The 19,515-nt window shown below is 31.3% G+C and overlaps 1 protein-coding gene across 1 annotated transcript in view; it reads right to left on the bottom strand.

Moving 5' to 3' along the window:
• Positions 1-2,921: 2,921 nt before the first annotated feature.
• The window catches only part of LOC126735702 (protein jagged-1b), a 196,801-nt gene continuing 180,207 nt past the window's right edge, over positions 2,922-19,515 (bottom strand). Inside the window, exons 10-18 of the mRNA XM_050439771.1 lie at positions 17,893-18,046; positions 12,882-13,031; positions 12,689-12,802; positions 12,339-12,608; positions 9,387-9,686; positions 9,024-9,302; positions 8,709-8,965; positions 8,308-8,645; positions 2,922-3,944 (exon numbers count right to left, since the gene is read on the bottom strand). Of these exons, the coding sequence (XP_050295728.1) occupies positions 3,488-3,944; positions 8,308-8,645; positions 8,709-8,965; positions 9,024-9,302; positions 9,387-9,686; positions 12,339-12,608; positions 12,689-12,802; positions 12,882-13,031; positions 17,893-18,046 (2,319 nt within the window). The 3' untranslated portion in view covers positions 2,922-3,487. The remainder of the gene's footprint in view (positions 3,945-8,307; positions 8,646-8,708; positions 8,966-9,023; positions 9,303-9,386; positions 9,687-12,338; positions 12,609-12,688; positions 12,803-12,881; positions 13,032-17,892; positions 18,047-19,515) is intronic.

Genomic DNA, 19,515 nt, shown 5'->3' with positions numbered 1-19,515 from the left:
CGATTGCAATCAAAATGGCTTTTATTTTAAATACTTACGTGGTTTATTAAATAAGTATGAATATCTACTATTTATTAATAAATTATTAATCATAATCATTATCAAGGTTTAATTTTCATTTTAATTACAATAAACGCATTGCGTAAGTATTTTTTTACGAAAATCTCTTCGTTATTTATGATCTGTTGTTAATGTAATACTCATATATAATTATTATAAAAATTTGGTTTCATTAACTAGATATTTTGTCAAGTAAGTCTTACAGAGCGGCAGAGAAAAGGCAATAAGCAAAGTGATGATTTTTAAATAAATATTTCTACGAGCTTTCTTAATCTTAAATCAATGTCAAGTACCACCCAAATCCTTCGCAGTTTTAACGAATACCAGTTTCTTATAAAATATGTCTAGATTAATTCTGACTTTATGTTTTTAGCTTATTTACGTTATAGTTCAAGAGTATTACGTTTTAAGAGCATAAGGTTGGTTTTAGATGAGTTTATTCTGAACATCATTCACTTATTGTTTTTAAATCCTCATTTACTAACAATTCAACTTCCCCAACATCAAAACAAACATAATTATGCGTTAAATGAATTTGCGTACATTAGATTTATAATAAAAAAGAGTCCAAAGAACATTGTTGTGGTACCCTAGACAAAATCTTAGCTTAATCTGGTTTTATGCCGTCTACACAAATAGTGTAAAATCGGGTATAGTATAAAATCTGGTGTATCAAGGTAAGATAGAATAAATCGCATGAGGATGAATAGAAACCGTAATATTTTAACTTGGAAGCTAAAGGAGTATAAATAATCCTATCAAAAGCTTTTAAAAAATCTAAGAGCATTAAAATATTCATAATTTTTTTTATCCATTTTACATGTTATCCCAAACATTGGTTAATGCAATACCCGTACTGTGTAATGGCTTGTAATTGTAAATTGTAATAAGTACTATTTTAGAAAATCTTGGATAATGCTGAGCAATTGATAATTATTCGAAGTTCATTAAAAGAGTATGACCTAATGAGTTTTAATAGCGGTTTTCTGATAGAGATTTACCATTAATTAAGTAAATATTTATCCTCAATGCAGCAGTTAATAATGTGACATATGTATTTCTTAATAAATGGACTGCAATGTTTAAGCATCACGAGTGATACTTCGTCTGAGCTATTGAAGAAGAAGTAGAAGAAGAATGTCATATAAAATTATGTGTAAATGTTGTTGGTAAAGTTGGTTTTAATGTACGTGTCAATGTTCACAGGCTCAGAAATCATGGCTTATCCTATAAGTCTGCTCGTTGAAAATGTTTAGGGTTATCAATTTGCATAGTGATCTGGATATATTTTTGAATACAAATTCATGTAACGATTCTATTTTGTTCAATAAGTTGAAGTCGCAATTTTTTGCTTCTTAGATATATTTTATCTAACTTAAACTAATATATTTTAATATTAGTTTGTTAGATTTTGTTTTGTTACAAAACAGTAAAAATGTTATACGTTAGACGAATCCGTCTTAATAAAGTATATTAACAATTTTTTGTACATTAGGCTGAAATGAAAAATTAAAATTTATGTTGTTACCCAACAAAATCAACTTTCAGGAACAAGATGATTTATCTAGTCCATCCAGTCTTTAATTCTTTTATTTATATTATTATATGGTCATTTTCATTTAGATTTTCTAACGTAAGGTATAGTACCTCTTTTTTCATACATAAACTTACGTTTGCTGTAAGCCAAGGTGCTGTTGGTTTGGTTACATGAACATTTAAACATTAAATCCTTAATATTCCTATTTTTAATAATTTTTGAATAATTGGGGCTTTGCCTAAAGTTATATCACAAAAGTCATATAATGATCAGAAATATTGTCAGTTGGTATACCAACTGTTGTATAAACAAATATCACATTAATTAAGGTGCTGATACTCTAATTTATTTAAACACTTAGTAGAAGTATTATGACTTATTTTTCATTACTTGACAATAGAAATTCAAAAACACCATGTAGGTCTTCCAGCGATTTGATTAATTCTAATATTATATTAGGATTTACCAAAAACCATTTTAATCAAAAAGGTTTTTATTTTAACATACTTACCGAAGTTTTTTACTGAATAGGTCGGATAATTTACAAAAAAAGTATTTAAGAATCTTTATTAACCATTTATTAATCTTAATTATCATCAAGCTTTAATTTCCATTTTAATTACAATAAAAGCATTGCGGAAATATTTTTTTACAAAATATACAAAATTCTGGTCATTAATTTAATACTTCTATATTGTTCTAAAAATATAGTTGCAATTACTAGTTATTTTGTCAAGTCTTATACAAGTGAGGCACAGAAAAGGCAATATTTTACTATATTATTGTTATGTTTATAAGTACTTAAAAGTAATGTTCTTAAAAGTTATTTACATTTTATACGGAATTGCAGAAATGCGAAAATTATATATAACTTTTAAAAACATTAACGTTTATTATACAATACTGATGTTACAGAATATTTCGCTTATCTAAAATAAAATAAATCAAATTCAATCCTGGCAAAATATTCTGTAGTTTCTATAAGATATTTTTATGTACAAACATTAAATATTTACAAAACGTTATTCAAATACACCAAAAAGTTGCACTAAAAAAATAAATATTAATCTAGGAAATGTTCACAGATATCTTACTAGACTATCAACTAAAAATGCAAAATAGTACAAACTAAAAAAATAGTATAAAAAATATCAGGAACAATCATACAATAAATACAAAAAAAAATAATAAAAATAAAAACAAATCGTATGTACAGCGTTCGATATGATTTTAAAATTACATGTTTAATATCTAGAATAAAATAAAAAGTTTAAAAAATCTAACAAAGATAAACAAAATTTGAAATTAATATTAAATAATATCACACTATATTTTTATGTTTTAAACTTCGATTTTACATTTAGTGTCACTTTGAGTGTCCTTTATAAGAATTAAAAAAAAGAGATCATTACTCCATTTAGGTTGTTAACAAATGCTTTATTATATAGCATTTTTATTAAGTCATTTAAAATTATTTACAAATATAGATCGCTATTTAATTTTTGTGTTTTAGAAACAAATTGTATATCTTTTCACTAGACGTATAATTGCACAAATAAAATACAGTACCGTATATATCAAAAAGGTCTTACCAAAATATTGGTTGTCTAAAATTATAATATTCGTTATTAAGTTAAATATGATGTACAGGGTGTATTTAGGCATTCAAATGGAAATAGAATTTATTATTTGCATTAAAGTTGCTCTTATTTAGTTTAACTGTAAGAATATATAGTAGGAGTAATCTGTTTTTCATCATTTGGTAATATAAATTAGAAAAGTTTTAATAATATTAACACCCTGTATCCACCAAACTAACATTATGCGTGCGTCAAGTTACGTTCTGCGCTAAAAATATAAGCTAATTCACCTAAAACTGGCTCAACGCCCTCACACGAGCACAGTAAGAACATCCGCACTAGCACTAGTGTTCTGCTGTTGCTGTAAAGTCCTTTGCTTATTCACATTAATGATATTCTTACTAAAATCCTTGTGCGCAGTCGCGTCGTCGAACGCCGCGGTATTCTTTCGCACGTCCGGATTCTGAGCTTTGTAGAGCATAATTTGACTGCTTCGGTGCGCGGGACTCAACCCGTCCAGAGTCATGCTCTCGTTCAGCTTCAGACTGTTTTCTGAGGCGCTGGTGCCCGGTAAAACCAACATGGTTTTACGCGATCCCGGGCATTCAACCTCGGAGATCATCTCGAGCATTTCGCTGGAGCTTTCGCTTGGTAGCATAGAGGAAAGAGGGCGCACCACGCTAACTCTGGGCATGTCTAGACCACACGCGCTGGCTGAGTTGATGCTTGCCATGCTACCCACGTCTTCTTTTAGCGGGTTAGCATATCTGAAACAAAAAATGAGTTATCTATCTATAAATACGATTTAAAATTTTTATTATTGGTTTTTGGATCCAAATGCCAAAATTTTCAGTTTACGTGGACGCAATATACCGAGGGTTTGATTAAGGGTCATTAGGTACCATATTAATATAAGCCTACCATATTAATATAGGAACATTAGAGAAAAATCGCTTACTAAAAGTGGCAAAAGAATTTGCTAGCAATATTTGTTTAAAAGGCATTTTTTTGAACAAAATCTGCATAAAAAGAAATTTTTATAAAAGTTACAAAAAAATGCAATTCTACATCTTTTTTATTTAACGCTTGTTGCTACAAAATATCAAATAGGACAAAAGGCAAGCGAGAACATCTATTAATACAGCACGGCTGGAAGTATTGAAATAATTTGTTTTTATGGTTCTCAAAATCGTTGTGTTTTAAGGACTATTGCATTATTTAACGAAAGAAATCCTGAAAAAAATTTAAGTCATACTTGTACTTACGTGAGGCAAGTAATTCTCAAATCTGAAGAGACAGGATTGATGGGAAACAAAAGAGTTAAGCGTACTTGATGAAGCGGCACAAGTAGAGGTATTAAGACATTTTGCTATAAATCCTACCTTATCTCTACGCCAAGCTTCAGCGATAATAGAAATTTATCATGCATTTTTACGTCAAGTATTTAAATTAAGTTATTTCCATCCATACAAAATGCAAATTCTTCAGGAATTGCGTGAAGACGACCCTGACTGAAGAATAGAATTTTGCAAGGGAATCACAGAAAAATTACGTATTTTTCCTGAGTTGCTAAAAAAATTGTTTTAGTAGATATAATTAGAGAGAGAGAGTATTAGAATCCAGTATCTACACAACTGTAGATACTGGAGTGATGAAAATCCTCGTTTTTGGGGAAGGACACACACAGTATCTAGAAAAAAATCAATGTGTGAGCGAAAATATTGGGTGATACTATTGTTGGGCCTCTATTTATTAAAGGTAACAATAATGATGAAACTTGAAAGTGATAATAGGCGGTTTATTAAAATTATTGTAATGCTAGAATTCGGAAGAAAACCTAATACAACTGTCACAAGAATTAAATAAATATAACAATCTTAAGATACAGACCTCTTTCTAATCAAAATTAAACTTAACAGTTTTCCTAATCAGTAATTGAATAATATTGGGTGGTGTGTATATGTATTTTATGTATGCAACGGATATTACCTACATTGCCCTAACAATTTACTCAACTTATCGTAACCTGCCACAAGGTTAGAAGCTGTTCCTTAGTCATTTTTTTATTAAAGAAATTTTTAATTAGGAAGAGGTTGTGTTGATTTCGTTTAGCTCCTAGTATAGAAATTGTTTATGGATTTCGTCTTATTTTAAAGGATTTAATAGTCTGTGGGATTCTCCAGATAAGCTCCAAAAAATTTAAAATTACATACATTTTACTTAAGAATTATGTAAAATTACTGAATTTTATTAATGATTTAAATATTGATAGTACTTGTTTGCCTTTGCGCCTTATGTGATCAGAGTATCTCAGAATTAAACTGCCTTTATTTTAATGTAAAGTATATTTATACAGGGTGTCTCAAATGTGAGATAACACGTCATCGATAATTTTTTTTAAATGGCAATCTTATTTTTTTTAATGAATATTATTAAAAGATTTAACAAGTTACACATGAGTGTCAAATTTCAATTTCTTACTCCTTGTCTTTTAAAAGTTATTTAACAAACATTATCTAATTCAAAAAATGAATTCAATTTAATAGTCTTTCTTTAATAAGTGTTAAAAATGTTGTCAATTCACTAACTGACAATACCCTAAATGATACTGAAACTCGTTTTGAACATTTCTAATTACTTCGTCGGAAATTAGCTTACATTCCTGTCTTATTTGTTCTTTCAATTCCTCAATATTTGCCGGTTTAGTCTTCAAATCTTTGCTCTTCAAGTAACCTCATAAGAAAAAGTCCAAAGGAGTTAAATCCGACCGTGAGGGGTACTCACAGACAGGTCTTGCAATTTTTTTTTATCAACAGTAGGTATAACAAAGTACAATAGTTCTTTTTTACTCACAATTCAAACATTAAACTACTTACTAGAATCCCAAATTATATAAGTTAAACAGAAATAAATATTTCTAAATTATTACTTACTGCTAACCCTTATACAGTGTTTATTAAAAATAAACAGTATTTTATTAAAAATACTGTGTGTGCACTCTTATCATAAATAACAAAAAAATCATGAGGTCAAGCTATTGATATACAATTGCAATTAAAAAAAATATAATGTTATGACACTGTAAAGAAACAACACATATCCAAAATTATAAAGAAAAGTTAAAGACAAAAGGAAAAAATATAAGGTCGTTTATCAAAGAATACCATAGAAGAAAAAAGAAAACGAAAAAGATAATTCAATTAACCAAAAACTAGTACAAATTATGATCATTCTCTGCTGTAATGCATTTAATTATTTCTCCTTTGAATTTCTGGTATGGTTTAGATCTTAAATATGCAGGGAAACTGTTATAAACCTTTGGCCCTATACAGTATATGTGATTCTGGCATATGGAATGCTTAGGGTTTTGTAATAAGACATTATTTTGTGTTCAATTTTTTCTATTCACCCCATGATTAATATTCTGGTTATACCAGTCTGATTTTAACATGAATCTAATTATTGCCTTCATATGTAACTCTTTTGGTGAAAGTAAGCCACTCTGTTTATAAACCAGCTCCGTAGGATATCTTTTCCTTTTAAAGAGTATTACTTTAATAACCGTTTCTGCACTATTAATTCTATTGTAACTAATTAATTATAGATTCTACTAAAGCAAAATAGACAGATTTTAATGTCTTAAAAGATAGTATATTTCTCAATTCAGTAAATTTAAAAATAAGTTTTCTAATTTTACATGTAACATATTCGATAAAATGAGGAGTCACGTCGTTCTGTTAATTAGATCTTTCCATTCGGAACGTTAGCTTCTATAGAGCAAGGGAACAAAATAGCCAAATTCGGAAGTGTGGTTCGCTTCGCTCATCCAGTGTGGTTTTTTTTTTGCTCAATAACGACAATTTTAACGATTTATCACACAATTCAACATAAACGTTCATCACAGAGTAGGATTTTTATTTGTAGAATATTCCTGTCCTGAGATGAACTTATTCATGTTTCAAAACTCTTGCCACTGAAGACTGGTTAATTGCCAGTTCCCTAGCTATCTGCCTAGTAGGTGGGACATAGGGATTTGCTTCAGGAAAGATTATTTTCTTTCAATCTTCTGTGTTTCAGTAAAGTGTGGCATTTTACGAACGGTGAACAACAAACTGTAAACAGTTTTGTCGTACAAATATGAATTGAATGTGATAATACTCTCCTAACTTATTTGTTATGAGAATGTCAATGGCAGGTATTATCATATGTCACATTCCAAGTATTTTTTAAAGAAAGAATATTGAATTGAATTCATTTTTCGAATTAGTTAATATTTGTTAAATATCTTTTAAAAGACAAATAGTAAATAATTGGAATTTGGCACTTATGTATAACTTGTTAAACACATTAAGAATAATAGTCATTAAAAAAATAGGGCCATTCAAAAAAATTATCGGTGACGTCACATCTCATTTGAGACACCCTGAATAAAATTTTACATTAAAATAAAGCTAATGTAAAATACTAATCGACGTGTCCGTGCATATTTTCGAAAAAAAAACATTGATTGGTATAATTTTAGAGGTAATGTTTCCAACTATTATTAACATTCTGCTTGAATTGTAAATTGGTTTTTAAATACAGACACAAGTTCTGGTCTTAAGTCTTGTCTTATTGATGAGAAATTTGGCTTTATTAGTAAGGGATCCACTTATCTAACAGACTTAGGTTAATTTATTTTTGAATGATATTTGTCGTAGTTTTAAGTTTGGAAAGTTTTTACTGTTTGACTATTTGATATTAATATCTATAGCACAGCTAGATCAGTTAAACATAGTGACAAACTTCAAGTATATCCCAATCACTTTTCTATTTTATATAGGTTTAATAACTTTCATTGAACTAATTATGGGTCGCATAGTTTTATGTATATGTGTAGAATAATCGGTAAAGCTATCCTGAAACGGACTCTGCTTCCTTATCAACATTTATAAGGCATGTTCAGGATTTAATTTAATTGTTTATGTGTTTTCAAAGAAGTTAAAATTACATATTTATTACTCATTATTTATTTAATATTACGTTTATTGTTATTTCTTGGTATGGGGTCGTCCCGTTAATGAAGCAAATGTAACTTCAAAATTGTAAAATGTAAATTAATACTAGTCACTACAAAGGCTTTTATCTTACCTTCTAAGGTTCTCTTCATTTTGCAAATTATTAGACTTTTCATCCTCATGGTTCCTATGGCAAGTTTCCGAAGATGGAGACAAGTTCACACCACTCAACCCGATATTTCTTCTTCTCTGTCTCAAATACAAAACAACAGCCACTACTGCTGTGGCTAGTCCAATAATAACAAAACAGACCAGAGCCACCAACAGTTTATTGCTTTGTTGCTCTTCGGATACGAGAGCAGTCTCCACTTTTACTTCTACGATGGATGTAAGTGCTAACAGGGCTGTTTGTTTCCTTGAGATCGCTTCTCCCAAAATGCGGATTCCGTCTGGGACCCATTTGTTACCAAACTGTTCAAGAAATCATCAGAGTCAGCAAATTCTATTAAACTTTTTAATCAAGTTAGTACTTACCAGGGTAACCTCAACCGTGTCATTGTAATCAGGCTTAAGATCACATAGCAGTACCAAGTTATCTTGCAAACCTTCAATTGCTTGTTGATTAGCCAACAAAGCCCTTAGGTCATTGCAAAGATCTTCAACTGATGTACCCTGAGGAAGCTTTATTTTATCCAGTAGTAATGTGAGTCTTGCGCAAGTGTTACTCAGTACCGCTTGGTTTGGCCAGCAACTGGTTGGACTGGGTAACAGTGGTGGTTTTACTCTGCGGCCTGTAGTAAATATTATTAAATTATCAATTATACTTATGAGCAACATATAAAATCTTACCACTTTCTAATTCCCTACATTCACCATAAGGTAAACAAGGGGGCGATAAGCACGATTCGGCAGGCGAAGGCACGCAAACTTGGTTTAAGTTGCACATCATACTGCTGGCTTGGTTAGAATTTCGGCAGTTGCCCAGCCCGCACCACATTTTCGTACACTTGACAACGCCGCTGTTACATATGCAAGTATTGCACTCGTGTTGCCACGTCACGTTGTTTTCAAGGGTATGACTGTTCCACAGGCAACTACCTGGGGCTGGAAGGTAGGCTATATCATCCACTGAAAACAAATATTTAGAATTTAATATTTATGAAGGTCAAGGTGTGTTGTAGTTGTAAAGTGCAATAAGATGATGGGACTTACTGTTACAGTTCCTTCCTCTTCTCCCAGGTGGACAAATACATTGGTACTCTCCAATTCCATCGATACAAGTACCACCATAGCCGCAAGGGTTCGAGGCACACTCATTTACATTAATTTTACAGTCGGGCCCCGTAAATCCGTTGGCGCACTCGCATAAAAACCAGTTGACGCCATCAATGCATTTGCCTCCGTTGTAACAGGGCTGCGAGTTACAGTCGTTCACGTCATCTTGACAGTTCGAACCTTCGAAGCCATCCCTACAGATGCATTGGTAGAAATCTCCGGTGTTTATACAGGTGCCTAAAATTTAAAATATAGTTCATTTTGAATATTTAAAATAACACATCACATCAAATGACGTGTAAGTTGTCAAGGACTATTTGTGTAAACGGCAGCGCACTAAAATTTGATACGCGAATTTGAGCTTTCCAAACAGGGTAGATTAAATTTAGTTTTTTTCTGTGTAAACACCTAGGACCTATTTTGAAGTACCAAAATGACAAGTTTGATATTTTACTGGATGTTGGCTTACGAGGTTTTTATTTTTGTACACAAAAATAAAGAAGAAAATACAGAGGACAAGCTTAAGCCTTGAAAAAGAAATTATTAGTTTATTTTTATTATCTTTAAACAATAACACTTTTAAAGATTTAGAGGTTATGTCCTATAATTCTTTGTCTAAACTCACTGACACTTTAATCCTAAAGATCAATAAAAAAATCCTAAAGATAATCCTTCACTAATTTAACCCTCAAAATCAATCCTTGTAAACAAGGCTGTACTAAATAAAAATATGTGTATCATTTGATCCATGGATCTAATAGATCCGCGTGTTGTAAACGTCCACTTTTTCAGAAATCGAGATATAAGTGCCATTTTTTTTAAGCACTTAAATATTTATAATTTGGTGTCAATGATTTAAGCTTCCGTTAATAGGTGGAGTCCACCAGTTTCTATGTAAACATAAATATTTTTCAATGTTTATATCAAAATTTTGCTTTAATTATTTGTAATTTTTTAAGCACAAAAATTTTGCCCATTCTTGATACAAATAGACAACAAACGTAATATAATTCTTTATAGTCACGGGTGCGGTGCACAAAATCGCAACTCCATTTTGCCTAATGCACTTTTAAACTCGAAACTTTAAAATAATATCTGCATTATTCAAAAATATTTAGAACAAGTGTGATTTTTATGCACTCCTCTATTGAAAGAAGGATTTCTGGTAGAGTTATAAACGTACCAGCAGATTACGTTTGTTGTTATTTTAAAAGATTTCTCTACTTAATTTTTTTAATAAACTCCGCTCTGGATGTAAAAAAGGCGATCCAAAGTTTTGTTGGTGCTGATTATAACACTTATATTAAGGACTCATTACGCAAAATTAGAGAAGAGTAAATCGAACAGCAAAAATATCTTAGTTTTAAATGGCTCTTCTTGTCTCCTGTAAAGTTTACTTTTTTTGAGTTGGGCACTTTTTATATATATGACAGTGGCGATATACATTTCTATTATACATTTATAATATATATTCAATATATTTGTAGTTAAATTTCTAGGTTAATGCTAGGTAAAATAGAATGTGTTTTTTAAATATGTAGATTTTAGAACGTCCTTTTAACAGTTATGTGTTTGGTCCAAATACTGTATTCCGAATACTCTCCTGTATTTGATTTTTTGTGTTTTTGTTAATTTTTAGTTACATTCAAAAATTTTATGGCGACATTTAACCGAGACAGAAATGCTAAGAGTCACTGGTATGCTTAAAGGTAAGACAAGTCAGCGACAAATTTGCAAGCATTTTCGATCTGATATATAAAAAGACAGGTGGATTAATAACGGATCAATTCCGAGGACCGTCGAGAATAATCACCACCTGACCAAGACCATTTTGTAGGGTTACAGGTTCGAAGGAATGCCAGTTTAACGGAATCTGTTATGGTTCCGCAGCTCTTGGAAGTGAATAAAGGATAGGTTTCGGGTCAGACTATCAGAAACCATGATAGGAGGAAAAATTCTGAATCGTTATTAAAGAAAGTAATAAGCTACAAAGTTGGTCTCAGAACGAATTCCACCGTTTTCTTTTTTTAGATATAGAAATTATTATGATTCTCAAAAAGTTAACTTGTTATCAAACACTATACCTATCTAAGTTTAACATTTATAATAATTCATGATTTCCATAATAATCTGTGACGATTCTGCAAAGATTTCTACTGAAACTAATGTAGTGGCATTTACTAACATTAAGAGACAAATATTGTTTGTATGTTCCACCAATTACGAAAATCTTTCAAAAATAGTTGCAAAATAACTTTATGTTACTCAGAATTTCTAATCTTAAAGCATATCATGAACATCATGTGATCAGCAAAAAGTGGACACCAATTATTAAACTTATCAGTATCATTTACGAGTAGGTTAAAAAGTAATAGCATACATTGGTCACCTTGAGGTACACAATTCGAGCCTTAACCTTTTGGAACCCACCAATTAGTCAACTGGTCAACTATTTTAAGTCAGCTCATTAAAGCCAGTAAGCAGCCTTTGATTTGGCCATCAGTGACCAATGATGGAGACTATCGAAAGCTTTAGACTAGTCCGTATATTTCTGACTACCTGACAGTCCATCTCCAATGGGTCCAACATAGCACTCTGATAAAGCGTAGATGTTGAACCTCTTAAAAACCCATGTGATTTGTAGCAATGATAGATAGGAACAATATAACTCTTGTGCAAAAAAGATTATTAAGATTATCTATCAAATATTCTAAAATACCGTCGTGAGTCTGGACCGCGACTAAGATCTCTTAAACCAATATAGTTTTGTATAATATTGCTTTAAGTTATTTTATTAAACTATTAGTTCCGGAAATATGAAATAAATAGATACATATAGAAAAATGAAGACTTTGATTAGGTTATTGCTAGTACTACTCTAAAACTTACCTCCATTCAAACAAGGATTCGAAGTACAAGCGGTCTGTCTAACGATATGACAAGTAGTGCCCTCCCATCCAGGCGGACATCTACACACAAAACTGCTACCCAAATCCTGACACGTTCCACCATTTTTGCAAGTAGTATGGTCGCAATGGCTGTCTTTTAAGCTGCACGTTTTTCCTTTCCATCCGTTTCTACAGCGACATTCGAAATCTGCTACGTCGTCTATGCATGTGCCGTTATTTCGACAGGGATTTGGTGAACAATCATCTGTATCTAAAACCAGTTAGTTTACATAAATATATTCTGTAATGATCCGAGTGAAAAAACTAATAATGTTTTAAAAAGAGTCTTACTTATGCTGCATAAGGCACCCTCCCATCCTTCGTTGCAGATACATTGAAAAGAATTGACTTTGTCCACACAAGTGCCACCATTTTCACAGGGGTTGATTTTGCAGTCGTTGATATCTGAAAACAAATATTCATAGAATCCGTATGGTTAAAAATTGGGTAACTAGAATAGGTAGGTCTTTCACTATATACTTACTTTCATGGCAGTACTTTCCAGTATACCCTGGTTGGCATTGACATTTGTGTCCAACTCCGGCTTGATTGACACAGTGTCCATGCTCCCCACATAAACTGGGTGGAGAAGATCTGCTGCCGCCCACAGAAACCACCACACAATTATGGATGCCTGCAACAGAAGAATAAATTAAAGTATATTTGACTTTTCTTAAAGGTTAGCATACTTGAACAGAAGTTTGTAATTTTCATTGATAAATTATGCAGATTCTTTATGTAAGATTTATAAGAGCAAGTAATTTTTAAGAGTTGATTACTGTAATTTTAACTTCGGTGAGGCCAAGGAAGTGCAAACCAGTAATTTTAGCTTGAATTGCTTATGATGCTTTGATAGATTTATTTGTACTGATTTTAGGATACATTGCTGCTGTCTGAAGTCAGAGTAATAATATAGTTACATCAATATTATAACTAATCTAGATATATATTTATTTTAACGATTAATAATCAAATATTTTATATTATTATTATAAAACTAAATTTTCTTTCTGCCACAACTAACATCGTAAAAAAAAAATATAAATGCATATAACATTAACGGAATTAAATCCAGGAACATTTGCATGTAAATGATACTATAACAACTAAAGCAGAGATACTGCTAAGAAAATTTTTAGCAGAGGTAATTCAATGTCATATTTCTATTGTTCTGAATCCTAGAGAGTGACGTAAAGTCGCACGGTATTAGAAAGATTATTTTATGTGATGTTGGTACTTTAGGTAATACGCCAGTTTCCAGTTTCAATGGTTTTACATTTTTTTTATCAAAATATTGAATATTTTTATAGGCTAACCGATATTCTTAATCGTATACTATAATTAAGGAACCTCTCTTATATTTTTATGTCTAATACACCACCAAAGACATGACTACAAATAATAGAATCCTAATGAAGTGCCTTATCCGCTACACGAGAAGAAAAAAAGATAGATCACAAGATCACGCGGACCTAACACCTATAATTACATCTAAAAAAACTTTAATTCGATTTCTAGTTATTGTAGATACGATCTGCAGTACGCAACAATAGAAATGAAAGAACTGTTTGCATCTTCTGTTTGGCATTTAGAATGTGGCTAGTCAGGCGCGCTGAATGGACGATCAAACGATATTCATTTTTATCTACCATCTTAGTTATTTCTGGTATTGTACCATTGTAGCCATTGTGCGATCTCGGGTTAATTGTATGGGTGCCTAGAGAGTATTGTTAGTAATCGATTTTGAGATTTTTTTCTTGATTGCGATTTCACTAAAGTTGATCTTTTTGGCTTACTTAATATTTTCGATTGAACCAAACATATTCCTTCTTTTTAGGTTTAAATTATGCTTATTTAAGCGTTTGTAGGAGTCGCATGAATCTTTCTTTAAGATTCTTTAGTTGACAGGGCAATTTTATGCGAACGAAACGGGGAAAAGGGAGGCAAAGACTGCGGGGGACTCGAGGCCCCCTGTTGTTTAAGAAATGAAAGGCTGAAGTGGTCACGGCAAATATACGGGGCTCCTCTCTAATTGACGGGATGGGTTAAAAACTAAGGTATAAAACTGTAAAATAATGAAGCTATTACAAATGCGGTTTTTAAGAAATATGGGTTAGAAAAAGTGGTGAAATTTATTATTCTAACAAGGAGATGTTTACATTGAAAATACAGGATAATATTTCTTAATCAAGCATTTATAAATTTAATCTATAGTCGAGTCATCATCCATATCAAATATGAAAATAAAGGAGGATTGATGCAATTAAGAAATCTTAAAAACAAATATAATTAAAAAAAATTATAATAAAAATTCGTGGTAGTTCGTTTTTCTATTTTCAATTCAGAATCCTCCATAATAAACCCTGAATCAGTATGAGAGCACTGACATCTTAACCTTTAAAAAGCATTTCGTATTTGCCCATGTTCTATTTCGTGATCATATGCCTGGATCCACATTCTGACAGGAAAAGTTTGTTACCAAATATTCGTGCTTACGCACTATAGTTTACAATCAATCCTACATGCCAATAGAGAGAAACTTTTCAATGCAACATCAGAATATTACTGGATTTGAATTTTGGTTCGGATTTAAAAGACAAATTGAGAGAGGTCCGGATTTATATGTAATCCATCTTGAAATCGGAATCCATGTGAATCTTTAATAAAAGAACGTTTTTATTAGGAAAATTACTAATGGGGGGATGGATAATGCTAGGAATAATTTCTTCAACCTAATTATTCAACAATAAATTACTAATTAAAAACATGCGGTAACAAATACAATATTTTATCTTTGTTTTTGTTTACCATTCTTAAAATTTCATGTCTTATTTTTTGTGAAAAAAGCATTTTCTGAGAGCTGATTAGTACAGATATTTTTAGTTATTGTTTGTCCGTTTACTGTTAGGCATAACAAAAGGCCTCGAGTGCAAAGACGTCAAAATTATGACCATGTTAGCGATTTTTTGACAGGGGTTGAAATGTTGGTTTGTCTTATCGCGAAATTGGCCGCCCTGTTAATTGTACGGCAATGATAGTAATGCGTGTGTGTCGGGGATATGGATAGAAGAAGAGGAATACGAAGAAGGCCGACTAGTAAACGGAGGCATACCACAAGCCCTACGAGACCGTTTTGATACTACGCGTCAGATCGCTGGCCAATGATTTGGAGAAGCAGCTAGACCTGTTACTATGCCGTCACTCTTTCGTTGCATTCGAGCCTTTGAACTTTCTTCATACCCTTCACCATTGTCGTCAACGTTTGAACTGGAGCTACGAATACCGATCCTGTCTAGGTATGCACCATGGCCGTAGAAGGGTAAGACACACGGTAAAGAACACACTTGATATTGGATTTCCTGTTGAGAGGCATTTACACAGAACTGTTAAAGTAATGGTTTGGGGAGCCTATGTTAGACGATCACCCCTTCTCTTTGTTCGAGGCAATATGACTTTACTGCCTTATGTAGGGAGCCGTTCATACATTCTTTTTCACCTTCTTCACCACGTTACTTCTTCTTCAAACAACACACGTCCCAATATTGCTCGTTAGACTAAGGACTTTTATCAAAAAGTTCGCGTTTTGTCGATGTCCAGATGTATATAGGAGTATATTCAGTTACGGGGTCGCCAAACACATTATTATTTTTTTCTTACTACTTGTCTATAAAAATTCTTGCACATGTTATCGTTTCATTCTTGATGTACGGCTAGCTCATTTCGAAAAAATTAAGTTGACGAAATTATTCCTTCTGGGGTGTAACACTTCTTATATCGGTGTTAAATTAATAATGGATTGCAAACTTTAATTTAACGACCAGGTTATGTCATTATTTCTATGAGACCCGCTATCGCATATATAGAAGAAATTAACATCTATGGAAGCATGACAATGTTAAGAAGACATTAAAAAAAATCGTCCTATGATTGGAAACTTTTGCGTGACAGTCTACAGTTTTACCACTAACCAAAACTTTATTTTCACTCTCGACACGTGTTTCGCTAACGATGTTAGCATCTTCGGGAGAAGATTAAAACTAAACTAAAACTACTTACAAATTGTATTGCAACGAAAGTTTGCTTATTTTCATCTGTCGCCAGTATTTAAAGCATGTTCGACCCTTTTTGTATTTCACATGAGCTACATGTTCTTTAAATCTAACGTTAATTCATCTTCTTGTTTACCCTATGAATTTCTTATTTCTTTAGATTTCTTTTCATAAGATATTTTGCTAGATTTTTTAAGGTAACTCCAATTTCTTTTCAATACGGGTTACTATGCACGGTAAAATAAAATACATATAAATCACTTTTTTGCGCTATTAAACGACTTATATTAAAGCTTTGGATCTACGTATGACAAGTGTAATGTATTGCTTTGCGAGGATTAAGAGTTGTAATAAAGATTTTTGTGATTATAAGAATTAATGGTAATGGTATTGGTTGCCCCATATTGCATTACTGAGACCGGTTCTTTAAGGTAGTTCCATAAAATATTATTTCAACCTGACTTATTAGTATTTATTATTGTATATGTAAGTGGTAACGTTTACCATCAAACGGATTTTAAAAGATGTTTTTATTTTATATTATCGAAAATAGTAAATGTTTTAAATTCAAATACATTTTTTGTACTTGGGTTAGACAAAAAATATTTTACACTTTCTGAATTAGCAATGCTTATTACACAAAAATATCTATATGGTTTGTGCTAAATAGTTATCAAGCAAAATATTTAGAAAAATCTAAATATTACTTAGATAAAAAAAAAGCTTTTTTTGCTAGAAAAACAATGTTGCAGCACTAATTTCTACCATCTTCAGAGCTACAATAAAAATGTTAAAAAATTGTAGGTGTTATTTGCCTTAAAACTACTAAATCATATATATGTCTTTAAATTCAAGCTAAAACGAAAAGTTACGAAAAAATAACTAAGACGATAATTTTTTAACATGGTAGATCTCACAGTTAAAATGTACATACGAGTAAAATAAATTTCTTTTAAAACAAAAATCTTATTTTAGTTTAAAACAAAAAAGAGCTTTTTGAGTAAGATTTACAAAATAAAGCAATTATATGAATTTTTAATTTCGGTCTCTTTATAATAATTATTATATAGAGTTTTAAAAATAGCCTTATCGTATGGTATATCATATAAGAACTATTTTTATTAAAAATTAAAATTAATATAAATGAAATAAAATTTACTATAATGTTTGTATAAAACTTTATAGTAAAGACATTCTTTAGGCTTCATTACTGTTGTATCAAGTTTTTTTTTCAATTTTTGACAAAAATCAGTTTTAATTTAAATAAAAAAAATATTTGTCGCAAATAACAATCGCCTACAAAACATTTTTATTATAGCACTAAAGATGATGGAAATAAGTGCCGAAACTGCTGTCACCTCTAAAAAAAAATGTCCAAAAAAAAGCTGATCCTTTTTTTCCATGTTTTAGTTATTGGATGAAAAAATTATCATAAATATTACTTACCACTTTCACATGGAGGATTATCACATACAACCTTTGCTTGACTGCAGTTTTTCCCAGTCCATCCCTCTGGACAATGGCAGTAGTAATCGTTTTGAGCCTTGAAGCACGGAGCTCTATTTTGGCACGGGTCTGGGTTACAGTGATCATAATCGTTCTAAAAAAAAATATTTTTATTATCAATTTGACTTATCAAGATTTATCTAGTTTATAAATTAAAAAATTAACCCAGAAAAACCGGCTATGAAACGACCATATCGAAAGCAAAAACCGCGTAAACGACAAGAAAATAAATGGTCACCGGTTAGAAAAATGGCTTTACTACCATTTCTGCCACGGACTGTTTAAAATCGGTTAAAAGGTAACGTTCACTTCAAATAAGAGAGATTAATCAACTCAAAATGTTATGGATTTGTTTTTAAGTAGTACGGTAAACATGACAGGCTAAATGATTCTAAAATGCTAATCAATAGGTAGTTACTAAAAAAACAGTGTGGCTAATAAATTTCGTTAATGGCTCATTTAAATTAAGTGTAGTAAAGAATGGAATTTTTATGTTTGATTTTATAGTGTTTTTATAAAATCGATTAAAAGGGTATAATCTTTTTTTTATTTTGGCCTGAATAAGCCTTCTGTGCAAAAAGTTATTCTGAAAGACAAATGGACCTGCACCCGAAGCCAGTCCGTGTACGGCATTCATTTAAACTCGGGTCGTGTTATACAGATTTGAATTTAAGTGATTGTTCTTGCCGGCGATCGCTAATTCCAACAATGTGTTCGCGAATCCGGAAATGCCCTGCAGAGTACCAGCTCGCACGCATACATGCCAAACTCGTGACCTGGAATATCGATAGTATAAACGCAACAACTCGATACTGCCGTTGGAGACTTGAGAAGTGGAAGAAGTATTAAAAAAATTTAGGAGTAGATTATATAAGAAAATATCATGTACCAATATATTTTATTAAATTACATTGCGCGAATTAAATTGCATGGGTTTTTCTTTAGTCCGACAAACTAATACCACATATTGTGCATTGAAAATCCTTTCTTTTTATCACTGTTACGAAATATAAGCATTACGATATAATTTTTGTTGAAGGAATATCTTCATTCCGTAACCAGTTCAAGAATTCTCCCACGTGTTTGAATATGAGTGCCTGAGGCGCCATCTAAAAATCAAGATATGAATATAAGCCATTGAAACAAAATAATATGCCTCCAAGGCAACTTGAGGCAATCTATCAGGTTTGCTTTTACATATCAGCCTCAGCAAATAATAAATATACAAGTTTCAAATCAATCAATCAATCAGATATTCATTTTCTTTAATGTCAATTTAAGTATTATCATCGCAAGCTTAGTCCCACATTAATACACTAATAATTTTTTTTGGTCTCCTATATCAAGTGGATTAAAACAAAGAAAATTCCTAAATATAATTATATTCTTCAAACTATTCTTGATAACTCACTTTCAATATCTAGCAAAAGATTTAAATATTTGCTATATCTTGTGCTTCTCTGCACATTTGATTGTACTTCTATTTATAACTTTTTATCTTATAGCTGTTAAGAAAAATATTTCCTAGTAAGCAGATAATCCATTTGCTTTTAATTTATTTAA

Source organism: Anthonomus grandis, chromosome 4 (genome assembly GCF_022605725.1).
Source record: "Anthonomus grandis grandis chromosome 4, icAntGran1.3, whole genome shotgun sequence".
NCBI classification, from domain to species: domain Eukaryota; kingdom Metazoa; phylum Arthropoda; class Insecta; order Coleoptera; family Curculionidae; genus Anthonomus; species Anthonomus grandis.
This window is presented reverse-complemented; position numbering and strand designations above follow the sequence as displayed.